At 41.7% G+C, this 19,522-nt stretch overlaps 1 protein-coding gene across 2 annotated transcripts in view; it reads left to right on the top strand.

Annotated features, from left to right (window-relative positions):
• The window catches only part of znf423 (zinc finger protein 423), a 175,058-nt gene that overhangs the window by 86,665 nt on the left and 68,871 nt on the right, over positions 1-19,522 (top strand). For both annotated transcript variants that reach the window (XM_053623015.1, XM_053623014.1), the window contains exons 4-5: positions 1,985-5,409; positions 5,789-5,873. In XM_053623015.1, the coding sequence (XP_053478990.1) occupies positions 1,985-5,409; positions 5,789-5,873 (3,510 nt within the window). The remainder of the gene's footprint in view (positions 1-1,984; positions 5,410-5,788; positions 5,874-19,522) is intronic.

The following is a 19,522-nucleotide window of genomic DNA, read 5'->3' as shown; positions in this document are numbered from 1 at the left end:
CCTGTGCTTGAGCAAGTGCTCCTTTGTATCTCTTGCCCCATGGTAACGTGTATCTGTGCCACAGCAGGAAGGCTTACCTGTCAGTCAGTATGAACCCCCTCCTTATCCCTCCCCTCTCCTTCCTTCACTTCCAGTGTCCAGATCAGAGGCTGTTCTGTCATGGGCCACAGGCTTATTGTGTAGCTAAAGAATTCACCACAGTTAAGTCCCTCATGGGCTTTTATTCGGGGCTCTTTCATTGGGGGCACCAATGCACTCTCTCTCCTATGTCACAGTGGTTTTAGGTTGTTTTGAGATGGCTCTTATATTGACATGGACACCAAAGCTTGTGGGGCAGAGTACCATAGTGACTGGAAAAGAAGGCACAAGGGTTGTCTTACAGTGTAATCCAAGAGTGTGAGTGACAAAAACTATAAGAGAAGTGCTAGAGCACAAGTCAAAAATCTATGCTGCAGTTTTTTTTCTTTTCGATTTTAGTACTCTATTACTGGTATTTCGCCACATTTCATAATCTATGTGTGTATTTCTTTGCTTTCCTACCTGCCCTTTGATGTTTTATATGAGCTTCTAACTGTATGTTTTTATATATTGATTTTCATAATGGTGAATGTGTCTCATAGCTGTAGTCTGATACTAATATCTCTATTTTTAAAATGTGTAATTCATGAGTTTACAAATTTCTACTCATAAATCCCCATGGAGATATATTTGTTCTGCAACGCGCCTACATTTTAAAGTGAATCAATTCATCACATGAATTTATTTTCCACAAATTCTGCTGCGCTCACTTTTGTGTGCATGGGGAGAGTCAGAGGAAGTGAAATCTTACTATTGCCATATGGAGTTACAATTATTTGCAGTTTGTACAATACAAGCTGATGTGAAGCACTTTTCTTTGTACAGTTTTGCTTATTTTCATTTCAAAGCCTGGGCAAAACTTGCAACATTGTTTTAGTAGTCTTTGGGGTATTACTGAACTCAAAGGGGGAGGATGGTGAAAGGTTTTTCTTTTTTTAGTTTTGTCACTGAGGATACATGCATGTATTTAATTACAGACACTTTAAAAATAACAGCCCACTCATCCACAAATCTATTTGCTTTGGCAATGACAAAAAATATACTTTTTAGTTCATAATCCACATCAAAAACATTGCCTAAAGAACAACATCAGAACATTGCCTATGCTCAGGAATGATATATATTTCATGAAAATTACTAGTTATGGATTTCATAAATAATAAGTGGAATCTTAAAAAAAAAAAAATGCTGTACTGTAGGGTATTTAAACTTGCTTTGTTTAAATACAAAAACTGTATTCTATTTGAGCTGCCTTTCAGCAAAAATCCTACATAATGTATGCAGACACTCACGTGTTTTTAATTGTTGTTGATTGAATAAGATTTGTGGCATTGAACAAACATTAAATATGTCAAACCAAGCCCTCACCCCCATTTTTGACTTTGTTCCAGTGTCTATGAAAGTGTTTATAGCTTGCAAGTTGAATGCTACCCCAGCTCATCTCTGGAAACATCTGGGGTTGTGAAATGCCAGAGGTTTTTAGCAGCACATTTAGAGTGCACATTTTGAGAGCAAAATAAACCAAACAAACAGGCAGTGATTGTCTTGCCACAGTACGACTCTGCACACGCAACATGCCTGCTCAATAAGTCATGAGCTTTGTCCCTTGCTTTCCTTTGAAGGTTGCTAGTTGAGATTGTATTTATTCAATTGTATTATATTGTACCCTCTACAATGACTTGATTCTGTTTTCTGTAATCATATTTGAGAAGGTTTAACCCAACACAAACCCAAATCTGAATCAGAGGGACAATCTTTTTTGCAAATGGAGTATAAGAGAATACAAAATAGATTTTCATCCTTAGTTCTCTATACTTCTGGGATTTGATTTATTTACTTATTTACCTCTATGTAGATAGTGTTTTCTCCCTCATAATTTTTATTTTGTCTGTGTTTTGCATTGCAGATGGTGACGATGACCCAGGGCTCTCCTGGGTGGCGTCCTCTCCCTCCAGCAAAGACGTGGCATCGCCATCACAGATGCTAGGGGATGGCTGCTGCGATCTGGGCATGGGGGAGGAGGAAGGAGGTTCTGGCCTTCCTTATCCCTGCCAGTTCTGCGATAAGTCCTTCAGCCGTCTCAGCTACCTGAAGCGCCATGAACAGATTCACAGCGACAAGCTGCCCTTTAAGTGCACCTTCTGCAGTCGGCTGTTCAAACACAAGCGCAGCCGTGACCGTCATGTCAAGCTGCACACCGGTGACAAGAAGTACAGCTGCCAGGAGTGTGAAGCTGCCTTTTCACGTAGTGATCACCTTAAGATCCACCTGAAGACACATAGTTCCAGCAAGCCCTTTAAGTGCAGCATTTGCAAGCGGGGCTTCTCCTCCACATCCTCACTTCAGAGCCACATGCAGGCTCATAGGAAAAACAAGGAACATATGGCAAAAAAAGACCAGGTCAAGCGTGAGGGGTCCACGGGTGATGCAGCTGACCAAGACCAGGACCTATACATGTGTGATTACTGTGAGGAGACTTTCAGCCAAACAGATGAGTTAGAGAAGCATGTACTAACACGCCACCCTCAGCTTTCAGACCGTGCTGAACTACAGTGCATCCACTGTCCAGAGATTTTTAGTGATGAAGGCACCTTGCTCACCCATATTGATCGAACACATGCCAACAAGAAACACAAGTGCCCCATGTGTGCAGAGCAGTTTACATCTGTAGAAGATGTCTACTGCCACCTGGACAGCCACCGGCAGCCTGACTCCAGCAACCACAGTGCCAGTCCTGATCCGGTTCTGGGCAGTGTAGCATCCATGAGCAGTGCCACTCCTGATTCCAGTGCCTCACTTGAAAGAGGATCCACTCCAGATTCAACCCTCAAGCCTGCGCAGGGAAGACGCAAATTAGTCCCATCCTCTGACCATGATGAGGGAGGCTGGTCAGGAAAGGTGACATATAGTTGCCCTTATTGCTCCAAGAGAGATTTCAACAGCCTGGCTGTTCTGGAGATTCACCTGAAGACTATTCATGCAGACAAACCTCAGCAAAGCCACACCTGTCAACTGTGTCTGGACACCCTGCCAACTCTGTACAATCTGAATGAGCATGTACGGAAAGCACATCGATCCAGTGGGGGATCCGCATCCAATTTTCCCCTTCTGCAATTCAGTAATGTTTCTGCCTTTCACTGCAACTACTGTCCAGACATGTTTGCTGATATCAATAGCCTGCAAGAGCACATCCGTGTTTCTCACTGCTTGCCGAGTGGTGTAGTCGCTGGCTCTACCACTCTAGAGGGCAACCATGCCTTCTTCTGTAATCAGTGCTCCATGGGGTTCCTTACAGAATCATCGCTTACTGAACACATCCAGCAGACTCACTGCAACAATGCAAGTGGTGTGACCAAGATGGAGTCTCCTGTACTGCAGCCATCACAGTCCTTCATGGAAGTGTATTCTTGCCCCTATTGCACCAATTCTCCCATCTTTGGTTCCCTACTCAAGCTCACTAAACATATCAAGGAGAACCACAAAAACATCCCACTGGCCAACAACAAGCGCAAAGTCAAAGTGGCAGACCTGAGTCCTGCTTCTTCTGATGTGGAAATCTCCTCTCCAAAACGCCACAGAGTGGCTGGTGATTCTGCTCCTGCAGGTGCTAATGGGGACTATCCCTGCAACCAGTGTGACCTTCGCTTCACTAGCTTTGAAAGCTTCCAGGCCCACCTTAAGTCCCACCTGGAACTACTGCTGAGGAGACAGTCCTGTCCTCAGTGCAACAAAGAGGACTTTGACTCTCAGGAGTCGCTGCTACAGCACTTGACCATACACTACACCACCACCTCCACACAGTATGTCTGTGAGAGCTGTGATAAACAGTTCTCTTCTGTTGATGATTTGCAAAAGCACTTGCTGGACATGCACACTTTTGTGCTGTACCACTGCACATTGTGTCAGGAGGTATTTGACTCCAAGGTCTCCATCCAAGTCCACCTGGCTGTCAAACACAGCAATGAGAAGAAAATGTACCGCTGCACAGCATGTGCATGGGACTTTCGCAAGGAGAGCGATCTGCAGATGCATGTGAAGCACAGTCACCTAAGTCAACCCACTGGGCCAGGTGTTGCCAGCAAAGCTCGCAAGTGTATATTCTGTGGGGAGAGTTTTGGTACAGAGGTTGAGCTCCAGTGCCACATCACTACACACAGTAAAAAATTTAACTGCCGCATCTGTGGGAAGGCCTTCCATGCTATTGTCCTTCTGGAGAGACATCTCAGAGAGAAGCACTGCATGTTTGATGGAGGAAATGGCAATGGAAATGGAGGAAGTCAGAATGGAACTCCAAATGGGGTGAGTCAAAGCTCTAAGCGTGGAGGAGGAGGTTCAACTGCAGCGGCAGAACAGGCTGACTTGCAAAACATGCTCCTAAAGGGAGGGGCTCAGGAAACTGCAAACAGTCATGAAGCCAGTGGAGGAGAGGAAGAACTAGATGCCTCAGAGCCAATGTATGCTTGTGACATCTGTGGTGCAGCATACACTATGGAGTCCCTACTCCAAAACCATCGACTGCGGGATCACAATATAAGACCCGGTGAGGACGACGCAGGGTCCCGCAAAAAGAAGGCTGACTTCATCAAGGGTAACCACAAGTGTAACGTCTGCTCAAGAACCTTTTTTTCTGAGAACGGCTTGAGAGAACATGCCCAAACTCACCGTGGGCCAGCCAAGCACTACATGTGCCCCATCTGTGGAGAACGCTTCCCCTCTCTACTCACACTCACAGAGCACAAAGTCACCCACAGCAAGAGCCTGGACACAGGTACCTGCCGCATCTGCAAGATGCCCCTCCAAAGTGAGGAGGAGTTTATTGAACACTGCCAGATGCATCCTGACCTGAGGAACTCCCTGACAGGTTTCCGCTGTGTGGTGTGCATGCAGACAGTCACTTCCACTTTGGAGCTGAAGATTCATGGCACATTCCACATGCAGAAGCTGTCCTCATCAGGTGGCAGTGGTGGGGGAGGAGGTTCAGCCTCATCATCCCCCAATGGCCAGCTGCAGGCTCACAAGTTATATAAGTGTGCCCTCTGTCTGAAAGAGTTCAAGAACAAGCAGGAGCTAGTCAAGTTGGATGTCAATGGCCTGCCTTTTGGGCTGTGTGCTGGCTGCATGAATCGAGGCACCAATGGTCAGTCACCCAGCGGCGTTGTTACTCCTCAAGAGCCAGCGGAGAAAGGTGCTTCTGGACTACGCTGCCCTGAGTGTGCTGTGAAGTTTGAGACCTTGGAGGATCTGGAAAGCCATGTTCAGGTAGACCATCCTGACATGAGCCCAGAAACCAGTGCGGCTAAAAAAGCAGCAGAGGCCTCACCTGTTCCTAAAGTAAGTGTTAAAAATTCTTGGTCTTTCTCAGCCTTTACTGACTTTCTCAGATGTCTGTAGAATGTTAGATCCTTGATATTGCCAGAAACATTTTTTGCAGCAATAGTTCAGTGTGTAGTTTTAGAGTGCTAGCAAGGATGTGTTAATTCATGAGCATGAGCCAAATTGCGTTTTGCGGTCGTCCTGCTGTGCCATTGTACAGCCTTTTCATTCTGCTAGATATTGATGATGAATTTCCAAGGTAATTCAGTCTTTGTCTTGGATCAAGGGAAGGGATAGGAAAAATCTTGATAAGACGATACAGTGGGAAAACTGTGTGAAAGTTTAATGTATAAAATAAACTGTTCTAAGTTCTACTATCCCGTGTGTTGTCTTGCAGAAGAAAACATATCAATGTATCAAATGCCAAATGACCTTTGAAACAGAACGTGAGATCCAGATCCACGTGGCCAATCATATGATTGGTGAGTGAACACCTTTGTTTTGTCTGTATGTGTGTGTGTGAGTGTGAAAGGGCATGCGTTGTTGTGAGTATGTGACTGCTCGCCAGGCTCTCCTCCTTCTCTCCTTTCGTAGCCCTGCCTAGCCCTCTCACTCCCTGCACACAGGTGTGAGACAGACAGGTGAAATGAACAGCTCTATTTCTGGATCGCAGATGTCGCTCTCGACAGCTGTTCCATTGTTTAACACTTGAGTGCGCAGCTGAGGCTGCGGCTGCAGGTCTGATTGCTGTGGTAACTCTTCACCACACAACCAAGGCTGGGACTGCAGGTCTCACTCCTTCTGCAAAGGCCAAAAAATTAGGTCAGCTGTTGTTTTCTCTCCTTCACTTCATCCTAGATATTATCATGTATAATTACCGGCAGTGTGTTCTGTAGTTTCTTCTGTTTTAAAAACATGCGGGCTACAAATACGCTTTATCTAATTGACTGTATTGCAACTAATTACTAATTACACTACATGGAGAGGATATTATTATTTTTTGCAAATTGTGGAAATTGCTGTAAATTGTGGATATTATTTTTTAAACGGTGTGCATATTTTATTTCAGGGGTCATAATTTAGTATTTACAACCATCGAATTGTCTACTACAGCTTATTGGTAACCAAAGACAATGTTTAATAGGATTAGACACATGGTTAGGATTAAACAAAAGACAGCGACTTCAAAGCCACAAATAGTCTCTTTGCCTGTTCTAATTATGTTTTGCAAATGGTTCAACTATGTTGATGAGACATTAGGGTGGTAATGTGCTGAGTCAGTCTAGTTATTTTTACCAGGTGGATGACATTTTCAAAGCCATGGAAGTTTAACGATGCAGTGTTCCTTAACATTTGCTTCCTCTGTTGGTTCTTTTATTCTTTAAGTAATAGTTGCTGCAGCAGCAGACTGTAGTGTAGATTAACGAGCAGGGCCTTTGAGGAATTTTTCATCAGAAATGGTACAACACACTGAGCCTTGGTGACTTCTCAGTACTTAACAGTTCATTCTAAAGTGGAACAACTGCATGTAGGACTAATTATATTACCCAATTTCTCAGCTATTCAGCCCTCTAACCTTAACCTTCCAGAAGTGACTTCCAGAATGTCTTAAAAACCGACCCTCTTCATGTTCTGTCAGTTCAACCACATAATCCATTCAAGTACTGACTAAGACCCAGAACTCTCCCTCTGAACCCTGACGGTACTATATTCTACATTCGCTCCACCCTCATTTTACCCTCTTCCCCTGATCATGGTAAAGAGGCCTTTGTGGTTAAGGGGCAGGAGAATCACCTGCCTCTCCACTGCCATGAAGGGAATTTTGGCTTAATTAACATCGTAATTGTCAGAAAAGCTGGAGGAGATTAATTATGGAATTGAGGCAGATTATTTTGAGTGCTCTTTTTTATTTTATAAATTTTTTCACCCCCTTCAAAGATTTGTTGACGTCATAACATAATAAAAGAGAGAGTAGTGTATTAACCTTTATCAGACATCGCATTAGCTGGCGGAAAATTGCAGCGAGATCACAGAGGAGCTCTAACTGCAGCATGCTCTCACTCCACCATTCTCCTTTTTGCCAGAGATTACAAAACAATCATTAAAAAGTTACACTATCTGTCAGCTTTGATATATGACTTCTGAGGTTATAATATGGCTTTAATAATCCAGGCCCTTTTTTTCTCATCTAAGTTTTTAACACAACTGTGTCTGTATATATATATATATATATATATATATATATATATATACCCACATACATACACATACATATATAACAAAATTAAATGTTACAGAAAAATGTTTGTATGTCAGTAAAGAAAGCTGCATGTTACATAAGAGACCACTTTTCAGACAAAAAACATAATGAAGGCTGCTGGGTTTTTCTGCAGAAATAAGAAGCAAGTGCGACAGTCAAAGTCACCAGAAGAACTGTGGCTGGTTCTGCAAGATGCTCAATAAAACTTACAGCTCATTTCCTTATAAAACTGCACTAATTCTACCCGAGACTATTATTTTTATTTTGTTGTCACCCCAGATATTGACTTTGTTTCATTTACTACTGTTTACTGCTCTTTATGGTATTTTTTTTTTTAAATGTAGAAACATTTCATTTCATTATTTAGGAGGCATATTTGCTCTACAGCATTTCTTTGCATATGCCTGTCCAAAATTTACAGTATATTGTACCATTGCAAAGTACATGTTGAAGACAATTTTGTTGAAAAAGACCCACTTCGCTGAGTTACTAAACATTGCAGAATGTGAGGCCATTTTTCTGGAAATACATTACTTTAATGAAATGCTATATATTGATCTTGTATGACTTGTCATGGCATTAACCATCACGCATTCAGTATGCAAGTATGGGTTTGTTCATTCCCGTGCCTTTTCAATTTCAACGAATCTGTTGTTAATCTGTATCTTAATGCATTGTTCATCAGTATTAATAATTGTATTTGGTCCATTTTTTTTGTTAACCTTTCAGTTATTCCGTTTTTCTCTGCTCACATGTGGGTTTAGGTGTGTATGCACCTTTCCCCCATTCTTTCTCTTTGCCCTTTCATCCCTGCCCATTTCCGTACACATTCTCAGCCTAAAATATAATTTACAAATTTCCTACACCGATAACACCCACACACTCACACACAGCCTTTTTTTTTTTTTTTTACCTTTCTCTCTTTGCATGTTTGCTGATACACCTTCCTGTGTCGCTCCATCACAACTCCCCTCCCAAAAGTGTAGGTGTGATCATACCTCACCACCCTCCCACCCCCTTCTCCCACCCTCGCTCTTTCTTCGTCTCTGAATGATCATTACCGCAGAGATGACACCTCATCTCAATCAGTTTAACCAGTCAAACCTGCAACATCTGCTCCTCCTCTCTTCTTCATTCTTCCACCTGTGATCTCCCCACTGCTGTGCAGTCACGCAGCCTGTGTCATTTCCTTTGCTGTCACTCTGCTCCACTGGCAGACCCCCTTGAGTTCGGGATTCAAATGTACCAATCTCACAGTACAGCCTCCTCCTAAAATAATAACTCATACAGCCACAAGAACTGAATAAGATCTATAATGTTGTCGGTATCATTTGTCAGTTTCATGTATCTTGACTGCATGCTGTTTGAATAAGAATTAGTTGAGTGGATTGATTGGGCTCAGGTTTAAGGATACCATGGTCTACTGGAGTGGAAGGGCAGGAGTGTTGAAAAACAATATTTTAAATTAATGTGACTGGTGCAGAAGGTGGGCATGATCCCCGGGGCACTGTTCCCCAGGGCAACCTGAAGGAATGGGAGTTTTTTATTTCCTCTGCTTGTTGATTGGACCAGCATGATAATTCAGTCTTCTTCAGTAACCACTGGTCAGGGTCATGGTTGACCAAGAGCTTATCCCAGGATCACTGTGTTTGAAGCAGAAATACACCCTAGATAAGACTTCAGTCCATCTCAAGGCCCCATGCACACCCACATACAGTTTTTACACACTCATTCACACCTAGGGGCAATTTAACATAGCCAGTCTACCCACAGACATGTTTTGGGAAGTGGGAGGAAACCGGAGGTACACACGACAGGTACACAGTATGGCGCTTGTACAATTAGATTTGTTTGTATTAATTAAAATACAGCTACATCTCAGTGACTTGTTAATTATGTCTCAGTAAAGCGAACAAGAGTATTGGTGTGTCAGATGTGTACTGATATGAGGTCAGTATGGGATTGCATTATGGAGGGGGTACTCAGTAATTCTAGCCATGGCTGGAGTGCCTTAAAGGAGGGTGATTTGCTCAAAACGAGACACTTCCCGCTGTATAATTTAATCCTGATAGATTTCTATTTCCTCACTCACAAAAACAGAGATGTTTTAAATCCATCACACATGCTGAGGATGTTGATGACTAAAAAAGATGAAAATAGGTCCTATCTTTAGTGCGCTCTCTCTCTCTCTCTCTCTCTCTCTCTCTCACTCACTCTCTCATTTGCCTTTATTAGTGAATTGAGACAACCTTTTCACCTGTTCTCCCAGTGTCTTATTTTTTTCTCTTTTTGTTATTCTGTCATAATCCTTGAGAGTCCGGTTTAGGGCTTGTGTCAAGAAGGCTGCTGGGGTTGGGGTTGATCACCCCCTCAGTGTCATGCCATAAAGCCAGTGCCACTTATTATGCCGTCCTGGCAAGAGATGCATATAATCACAGTAATAAGACTGATAATATTCCAGCCTGTCCACCACCTCGTCCTAAATTATGGAAGGGATCGGTTTGGACCCTTTCATTTCCCCCATGAGTGACAGCAAGGCACTGCTCTGTATTATGAGGCCTGCTTTACTGAGGACCTGCAAGCTCCAGGAGAACAGCACAGGAAAAGAAGGGAACGGAATTGTGGCTACAGATTTAAACAGGGATGAAATGAAGAATGAATGACACACAAAAAAATAGAGTTCAGCTATAAATGTTCGTGACATGACTGTTTAAGTGCTTGTTAAATATGGATCATTGTTTATAGTTTAAGCGAGGTTCGGTTGGTTTATATTTATTTAAATGTAGCGGATCCCTGCTGAGCTTCGAGACTGTGCTAGGCTACCCCCACAAGGTGTGTGTGAGTGTGTGTAGACATCACAGACATGCCAATGCTCAGGTTTTAATTTTAGCTTCCATTTAACGCTGCCCCCCCCCCTTGATGCCTCCCCAAGTATTGTGGCACACCCTGCTGGCAGGGGTGGGGGGAGCGTGTATCCACCAGTACACACATATACACACACTCATAGCCAAAAACATACACCCGCACTCATGTGCTCTCACACTTGCAGGGGGCATCCCGAGGGTCTGCAGCTGCACAGCGGAAAACAATAAAGCCCGCAGAAAAAAGGAGCTGTGTTCCTGAGAGACCCCCACACACAAAGACAGAGAGAGAGAGCGAGAGAGAGAGATTTTAAATCAAGCAGCAAACAAAGCAACAAACAACACAGAGCAACTAAATCAATTCATGGAGGATCGAGGCCTACGCTGCTTCCTGTGTTCCGAATTTGACATGCACTTGACATTCCTTGTGATAAGGCGAGATGTTCTGGAGCGTTTCCGTTTTGCTAGGCAGCATAGCCTCACTGCCTCTGCTCTTTGGTATGTTTGTTCGAGCGTTATAGGCTCCTCAGGGCTCTGCTGTTTTTCTCCAGTTTTCCTATTCTTTGAATGTGTGGGCAGAATGCTGAAGTGTGTGTGTGTGTGTGTGTGTGCGTGTGTGTGTGTGTGTGGATGGACAGAAGGAGAAAGGATGGAGCAACGGAAAGGGACTTACTCATTTCACCTCCCTCCCCATTCTCTCTCTCTCTCGCTCTCTCTCTCTCTCTCTCTCTCTCACACACACACACACACACACACACACATGCACACACACTCTCTCCATACTGCTGTTCTGTACGTCATGAGGAAAAGCATGCAGACACTAATGCCGCACTAATCACCAGCGCCCAGAACTCACAGCACGCCCACTCGCCTCTCAATCGCCCTTAATCAGCCAACACATTTCAATTAGCATATTGTGTTTAACCTCACTTTCATCTGCCTTTATTAGTGAATTGAGCTGTAGTCAGCCTCTTCACCCCCCTCTGTCCGTCTGTATTTCTCTCTCTCTCTCTCTCTCTCTCTCTCTCTCTCTCTCTCTCTCTCTCTCTCTCTCTGCCCCTCTCTGATAGTCAGACAGATAGACAGAAATGTACCCTGTGTAGTTCATCATTGGAATTATTGCAAACAATCCTCGTCTGTTAGTCATCGTTATTCCTCTCACACATACACAGCACACCTTACTGTCCAACATTTTTGCCTTTGTAAAAAAGAATGGGAAATGAGATATTTAGGATTTCCGCAAAACCGCTTAGCGGCAATATCAGTTTTTAAAAGTGCTCTGCAAATAAAATTGCACTGCTGTTGAAGTTGATTTTTATTATAGCATGATATTCACTCCAGCCAGGAGCTATATTAAATCCAGCACAACTGAAAGACAATTGTTAGTAACCACTGTATTTATGATAATATTACTCTGGCACAGAGATCAAACTGTGTTAAGAAATTAAAAGCATACATGTGGGCTGGTGGAAGCCTCTTATATACTGTAATGCTTTCATTTAATCGTACATTATATTTCATTTCTTACAGCATTAAATAGTAGTTAGTCTGGGTCGTTTGGAAAGGTAAAACGTGCAGGGAGGGATTAATGCTGAAAATATAGCCATGTGATTTTCACACTTTATAGATTTAAGATAAAAGTGTGTTTCGATTATGAACTATTTAGACTGGGAAATGAAACATTCACATACATCAGCTACGTAGAAAAAAATGAATTGTTAAAACACAATACAAATAACATTGAAGTGAATCGAACGTGATTTTTGTAGCATGATATCCACTCCAGCCAGGAGCAGTATTAAGCCAAGCTGACTAACAACCACTGTATTTCTCTCTGAAATTCCTTTCTTTGTCTATTTTTGTTTGGCATAACATACAGTAAATAAACACAACAAATATTGGAGTACGTTTTGAGACCAGCGATACTGTATATAGGACATTAAATAAATAAATATATCTTAAAATTATATGAATTGTCCACACTTCTCCGGCAAGTTCCATATTAAATATGATATTATTAATTAAAAAAAAACCTTAAAGTGTAGAGAAGTCGTGCTTTCAGGCATTGTATTGTACTACTACACTGGGATTTCACTAAACTGACATAAATTTGCAGAGATAGCAGATTAATGTAATTATTCACACAATTAGGATTATTCATGAAAAATAGTATACTAGGCTACAATTAGATATCAGTTTAAATCTTGTTCATATCATGTCAAATTTTGTATTTTTCATTTCACTTCCTTTTATGCTACCTCACATACTGATCAACAACATTTTCCACCTGTTTAATATGATATGATTCATTAGTCCATGTCTTCTTCGTGTAAAAAGTGCTTGGTTTGGGGGTGGAGGGGGTGCGGGGATCCATTCTAAAACACCTTCTCCAAGAGCGCTACTCAATTTGCACCTAGCATCCATGTGTGAACTATCAATAAGGTTATTTCAATCGTCGAAACGGGTCCACGAGAAAACTAGTTAAGCTCGTTGCAGGTCAAGTGAGTAGCTCAAGGGAATATTTGTAATTAATATGCATACAGTGTATCACCATGCATATTTCATCATCCGTATAAGACATACCTACCTGTTTAAACACTACACAGCTTCGAGAAGTATGTATGAGATACATCACCACCCTTCATCACGTTCAAAGTGAATGAATCCTTCCCACCATACCCCATAATAATCCCCATGTCTGTACCATGTCCCCCATCTAACCCCCATATGATCATGGAGCTGCTGACTAACTGTCACCCTGCCTTCTCTTTCCACCCCTCCCTGCCTGTCGGATGTGCCTCAGGAGAGCCCGCCCAGCTGCCATCAGGTTTGTCGCCCATCTCTCTCCATAATCCCCCTCACAAACACATGCACACACACATACACACACTGCACAGAGTGTAGAGGAGGGACTATAGAGTGATGCATGTCCAGATCACTCATAATTGTAAGAGAATGGCTGAGAAGTACATAAGCATCTCATTTCATTCATCCATGCACCTCCCATTTTCCACTTTACGTAAACATTCATTCACCTCCTATGTGGTTGTTTTTTTTTGCATGAGGCGGGGCTAGGGGCATGAGGGAGTGCGCACACACACACACACACACACACACACACACACACACACACACACAGACACACTCACACACATGTACACCTGAACAGAAGAGCCCTCTGGAGATTGCTGCTAATGGCACGTCTCACTCCTGACTCTTACTTATTCATCCCAATGAGCCCGATGCCTGAAGCATGAAGTGCACCAGTCGCCATGGCAACATCACACACCAGCCTGCCATTTGACCCCGTGGTGATGTCACAGTGCATTCATGCCAATATTGGTTATACCTCAGTGATTATATGAACAGTGAGACAGTGTGCAGAAGCTATAGACCATGTCAGTCGAAATCAGATGTCTGTAAAATGATGAATTTCAAGGATTTGAGTTTAGAATCAATATGACGGATATCGGAGTATACACGGAGAAATCACTGACCGCTCCATGTGTAGCTGTCATTCATGCTTGTATCTGGGCAGTGGGACAGAGAGAAAAAAACATCCTGTATGCACATGCACACACACACACACGCAGACACATGCGCAGCAGGTGATACGGACCTGGTGTGTCCTCCCTGTGTCAGTGAAGATTTAATGAGGCAGCACTCAAGAAGCTTTAGAAGTCAATGGATGTGGATAATGCGGATGATAGCTCACTCTGCTAAGTGCCTGTGTGAGTATCAGGAGGGCGTATGAGTGTGTGTGTGTGTGTGTGGTATGTGTGTGTTTGCGTCTAGCCTAGGGCCATGTGCACGTGGTTATAGACGACAGCAGCCCTCTCCACTCTACACACACACACACCTTTACTGAGAGTACAGCAGTCTTTCAAGTGTCACTAATATCAGCCACTGATGTCTCTGTTGTGTGGAGTGACATGCAAGTGAAGAAGTTTAAATTGTCTCAAACTCTTCACACATAAGCGAAAAACCCGGCTGACTTGTGTTGAAATCCAATCGCTCATTATTTGTCATTTTTGAACGTGTTCAGATTGGAGGTTAAACATACCTAAGAAAAACAGTGATTGAATTTATACAGTTTACATTTAACTTCACCACTTTGTTGGAACAGAGCTGCTCAGCTTTGCCCCTTATTATCAAAAAAAATGGGGGTGGGGGGTGGGGTTAATCCTTTAAAAGAAAATTTGACAGGAATTATGAAAATTGACTAAAAAGACCACACCTAAAGCTAGTAGTGACAGTTTGCATAATCGTTTGAAGCTGTCATTAGAGAGTCTAGTATATTTCATCAGGAACCTTCCGTATAAAGAATTGGTTTGACTGACATTGCATCTGACCAACCACAGACTGTTCTCCCATAGCATGTTAGCAAACGTGTGAAGATGTCTTGGTCTCGCGTGCCGCTAATGGTGCATTCAATTCATGTCTATGGCCTTGAGACTGCTATTACCACATGCAGTTTTGCACTCGGGTCTCCTTTGAACAGTGGACTAGTTCAACAAACAGACTTCATATGAACTTTCCTTTACTTTTACACTATCCGTTGTTACCCAGATTAGCACAGGTTCCCTTCTGAGTCTGGTTCCTCTCAAGGTTTCTTCCTCCTAACATCTTAGGGAGTTTATCCTTGCCACCGTCGCCACCGGCTTGCTCAATAAGGATAAATACACACACTTAAAATCTGTATCGTGTGTTCATATATTTCTGTAAAGCTGCTTTGAGACAATGTCCATTGTAATAAGCGCTATACGAATACAATTAAATTGAATTGAAAGTGAATGTCAGAAGATCGTATTTATGCACGTGAGCGCCCCCACAAAGTCGTAATTACAAGTAGGAAACTCTGCATTTTCTTTGAGCACAGCGTTTCCAAGTTTGGGGGCATGTCAGTAAGAAAACATGGTGGAATCAATAGATGTAACGTCTGTAGTTGACGGTAAATCAGTTGAATTTGAAAGTTTACTCATCTCAAAAGCTGATTTCAGTTATTTATTTACTTACTTATTTATTCATTTATTTATTTATTTATTATGTTTTATTTACAATATAACAAGCTAATTTCGTGCACAAAATATAATAGCATTGTACAATTAAGATATAATATGTAACGATAAAGTTGACAGTGGCGTCATAAAATTGGTTAACAAGGAAAATACACCTGATTTTGCTCTTCATTTTCAGGAAGTACAGTTTTAAAAAAAAAAACCTTGCTTTATTTTTTGTAGTTATTTAAAAGATGGTACGCTGCCATTTTGCTCCGACCAAAGTGACTTGAACACAGCTGACGTCATGATTACCACTTCCCAACTCGTAAATACGAACTTCCCAGGAGGACTTGAATGCACAGTAACTTCAAGTGTCAAAGAAATCTGTGGAATAAAAGTTTCCATTTTCTACTGTATATCTCTGCTCTGAAACACTGGTTGTGTCACAGTGTTCAAGTGTTTTCCACTTTAAACATTATGGAAAGTAGCACATGCTTCATGAGAAGAATCTTAGCGACCAATCACAGCAAATAATCTGGAGTAAAACATAAGACTAAAGTGGTACTGGGTGACTTGAGTGAACCGAGGATGAGAGATGGGAGTGGTCGAGCCAGGTGAGCACAGGTGCTTTGTTTATGAACGCAAAAAGGGGTTTAATGGCATTGCAAAGCTGCACGGCAGGTCTAATGGCTTGCTGGTGGTGTACTGGTTTCCTTTGTGTGCTAAATGTGTGACTGTGGGAACAGATGAAGAGCCCCACATGCACATACCATAACACCTGGAACTAGCCAAGCAGAACTTCCAAGGGGCCAAGCGCGGTTGCACAGGGGGCTATCATAGAGCAGGCATACTGCTAGAGTGGATGGATGGAGCCAAAGGAGGGATAAAGCAATGGGGAGCTAACACTAAGGCAGAGAAGAGGCCATTATTTAGAGGAAAGGTTGGCTGAAGTAATTTTGTTTACACAGTCAGTTTCTCTTAATTATCAGCACCCATCCATCATATGTGTGTATAATATACATGTGTATATACAATAGGTATGTGGTGTTGTTTTTTTTTTATCCTATTCTCTCCATCCTGTTTTTCGACTTTTTCTTCTTCCTTTCTCGGAGTAGCCACGACAAAGGATGTCATGTTGAAAACAGATAGATAGGGAGAGAGAGAGAGAGAGAGAGGTAGAAATGTTTTGCCCAAATGTTTGTTTGCAAGGCTGAGTGGCGTCTGATCCCCCCGAGAGCTCATTTTGCCACGTTTGCGCTTGATTTGCTTCTTATGCTGTTTATTAAAAGTAATTACAAGCTGTTTGGAGATCTATAAGAGAACAGCTCAGGGGGAGCCTCCTCCAAAAGGTGTGGGAATGGAAAATCAGCCACACTAGTGGCCAGTGCCGCTGAGACAGTGTAGATGTGTGTACAGGTGTGTCTGGGTTTGTGTGTGTATGTGTGTGTGATGTACGTGAAAGGAGAGACCCACTAAATTGTGCACCAGACACATGTTTCTGCACAAGTGTGTTATTCCTGGTATGTTTTGATTTGCAAGTGGCTCATTTTGCAGTCAGAGGGGCCTTAGTGGGCTGTTGTGCTGGTGTCTTGGTGTGTGTGTGTGTGGAGAACTCAGGTAGCTTTGGTAGCGGTGCACCTGCCCCTCTCTGTTCCCCATCCCAGACCCGTCCAGGTGTGTCTGATGCAGCTGCTGTGCAGGGGAGGGTGGGACAACTGCACGAGCTGCTCAGCCTCTCCTCCCTCTGCCGAGCTCTGCGAGTTAATTGTTAAAAAGACAAACAAGCCTTTGTGCCCATAATGAACGCGGGCCAGCTGCAATTAGCTCCTCGCTTAATTCGTTAAGTATTCCGAATTTATTTTCTCGAGCGACGCCAGCATCTGTCGCAGCTGGTGGAAGGAGCTTTCACCCATGTGACGCTGCGTTAAGGGAGCGTGCATGTTAGTTTGGCATGATGGGTGCGATCTGATTACTAACTGACTATGGAAGCAACAAAATGTGACAAAAAAAAGGAAGAGCGCAAGTGTATGAATATATATATATATATATATATATATATATATATATATATATATATATATATTTATATATATATATATATATATATATATATATATATATATATATAACTGTTATATATATATAACTGTTCCTCAGTGGTGGAATGCACTTTCAATCTCAATCCGGACCGCAGAATCTCTCACCATCTTCAAAAAACAGCTAAAGACCCACCTCTTCCATGAACACCTAACCAACTCATAATAAAAAATAAATAAATAAATTTTTAAAAATTGCACTTACACCTCTACTCTGCACTTTGCTTCTTCTGGAATTCAATTAATAGATCTTGTATGGTAGCACTTCTTGTATTGTTCTCTGCTTGATATATCGCTTTGCTTGTATCTTTTCTCATTTGTAAGTCGCTTTGGATAAAAGCGTCTGCTAAGTGAATAAATGTAAATGAATAAATGTAATATATATATATACACACACACAGTTGTGCCCAAAAGTTTGCATACCCCTTGCGGAATCTACTAAATCTTAATACTGTTAACAAAACAAGACTGATCATCAAAATCCCTTGTTGTTTTTTATTTAGTACTGTTTTTTATTTAGTACACGATACAGTAAGAGCCAGGGGGATGTAAACTTTTGAACAGGATGATCGGTGTAAATTGTTAGTATTTTGTCTTATGGGAGACATGTAACTATCTTATGTAGTGTCTGAAGGGCAGTACTAAATAAAAATAAAAAAAAAGATCTTTAAACAAAATAGTAACAATTCACACTGATCATCCTGTTCAAAAACTTTGATAAATTCAGCTATTATCTTGTCTTGTGGACTATATGTGAACATCTGTTATGCGAAATAGATTATTCAGGACAGAACTAAATAAAAAAAACAACATGGGATTTTTATGATTCCTCTTATTTTGTTAACAGTATTTAGATTTATCAGATTCTGCAAGGGGTATGCAAACTTTGGCACAACTGTATATATTCATATATATATATATATTCATATATATAGATATAGATAGATTATATATATATATATATATATATATATATATATATATATATATATATATATATATATATATATAGATAGATAGATAGATAGATAGATATGTATATGTGTGTGGTATAGGTAAACCTTTCACATGGTGAAACTTGAACAGTTTTTTTCTCAATATTGTTCTGAAAGCTACAGACTTTTCTGAACAAAAATTATTTTTCTTTTGCATGCATCTCAAACCACAAGCATAGCATTTAAACATCTGTCTACACCTAAAACTGAATTTGAACTGATTAGACAAATGTCAGTGTTCCCTACAACTATTCAGCGGCTTGATCAAAGCTGGAGTTCCATCGAGCGAGGAGCTTACGCTTAACTAGGAAGGTTTCAGAGCAGACAGACTGTTTTTCCAGCCTCGTTAAACTGGCTCCTGCAAAACCTGCTCTTTGGAGGAAGAATAGGCCAAATTAAAATGCAAATGAAACTATTTTCATGTCATTTTTTACTGACATATATTCATGGATTCCTAGAAAGAGAATAGTTTGTGTGTGTGTGTGTGTGTGTGTGTGTGTGTGTGTGTGTGTGTGTGTGTGTGTGATCTTATGTATGTAAAAGAGTCCACTTGAGTAAAATGTTAGTAAAAGAATGAAAATACTGAAATAATTCTGAAATTTCAGAATTTTTTACGTAAATATTAACTAAAGCTCTTGACCTGCATCCGCATACATAAATTTCTATTAAAGTGGCCAGTTAGTGCAAGTTACTGTTTTGCAGTTCTGTCCTGCAACTGAAGCCCTCTAATCCCTACCTGATAATTAGCATCAGCTGTGATTGTGAGTCTATACATGAGCTGTGTGTGTGTGTGTGTGTGTGCGCACACACACACACAAGTGTGAGTAGGAGGAACCTGTGCATGTCACAGTTCATCAGCGCTCTCTGAAAGATGAGCAGAGAAATCAGAACGCGCTCTTGATGGAGGGTGGGAGCACAA

This window comes from Ictalurus furcatus, chromosome 4 (genome assembly GCF_023375685.1).
Source record: "Ictalurus furcatus strain D&B chromosome 4, Billie_1.0, whole genome shotgun sequence".
Lineage (NCBI taxonomy): Eukaryota > Metazoa > Chordata > Actinopteri > Siluriformes > Ictaluridae > Ictalurus > Ictalurus furcatus.
The sequence above is the reverse complement of the archived record's forward strand: the minus strand, read 5'-3'. Positions and strand labels throughout refer to the sequence as shown.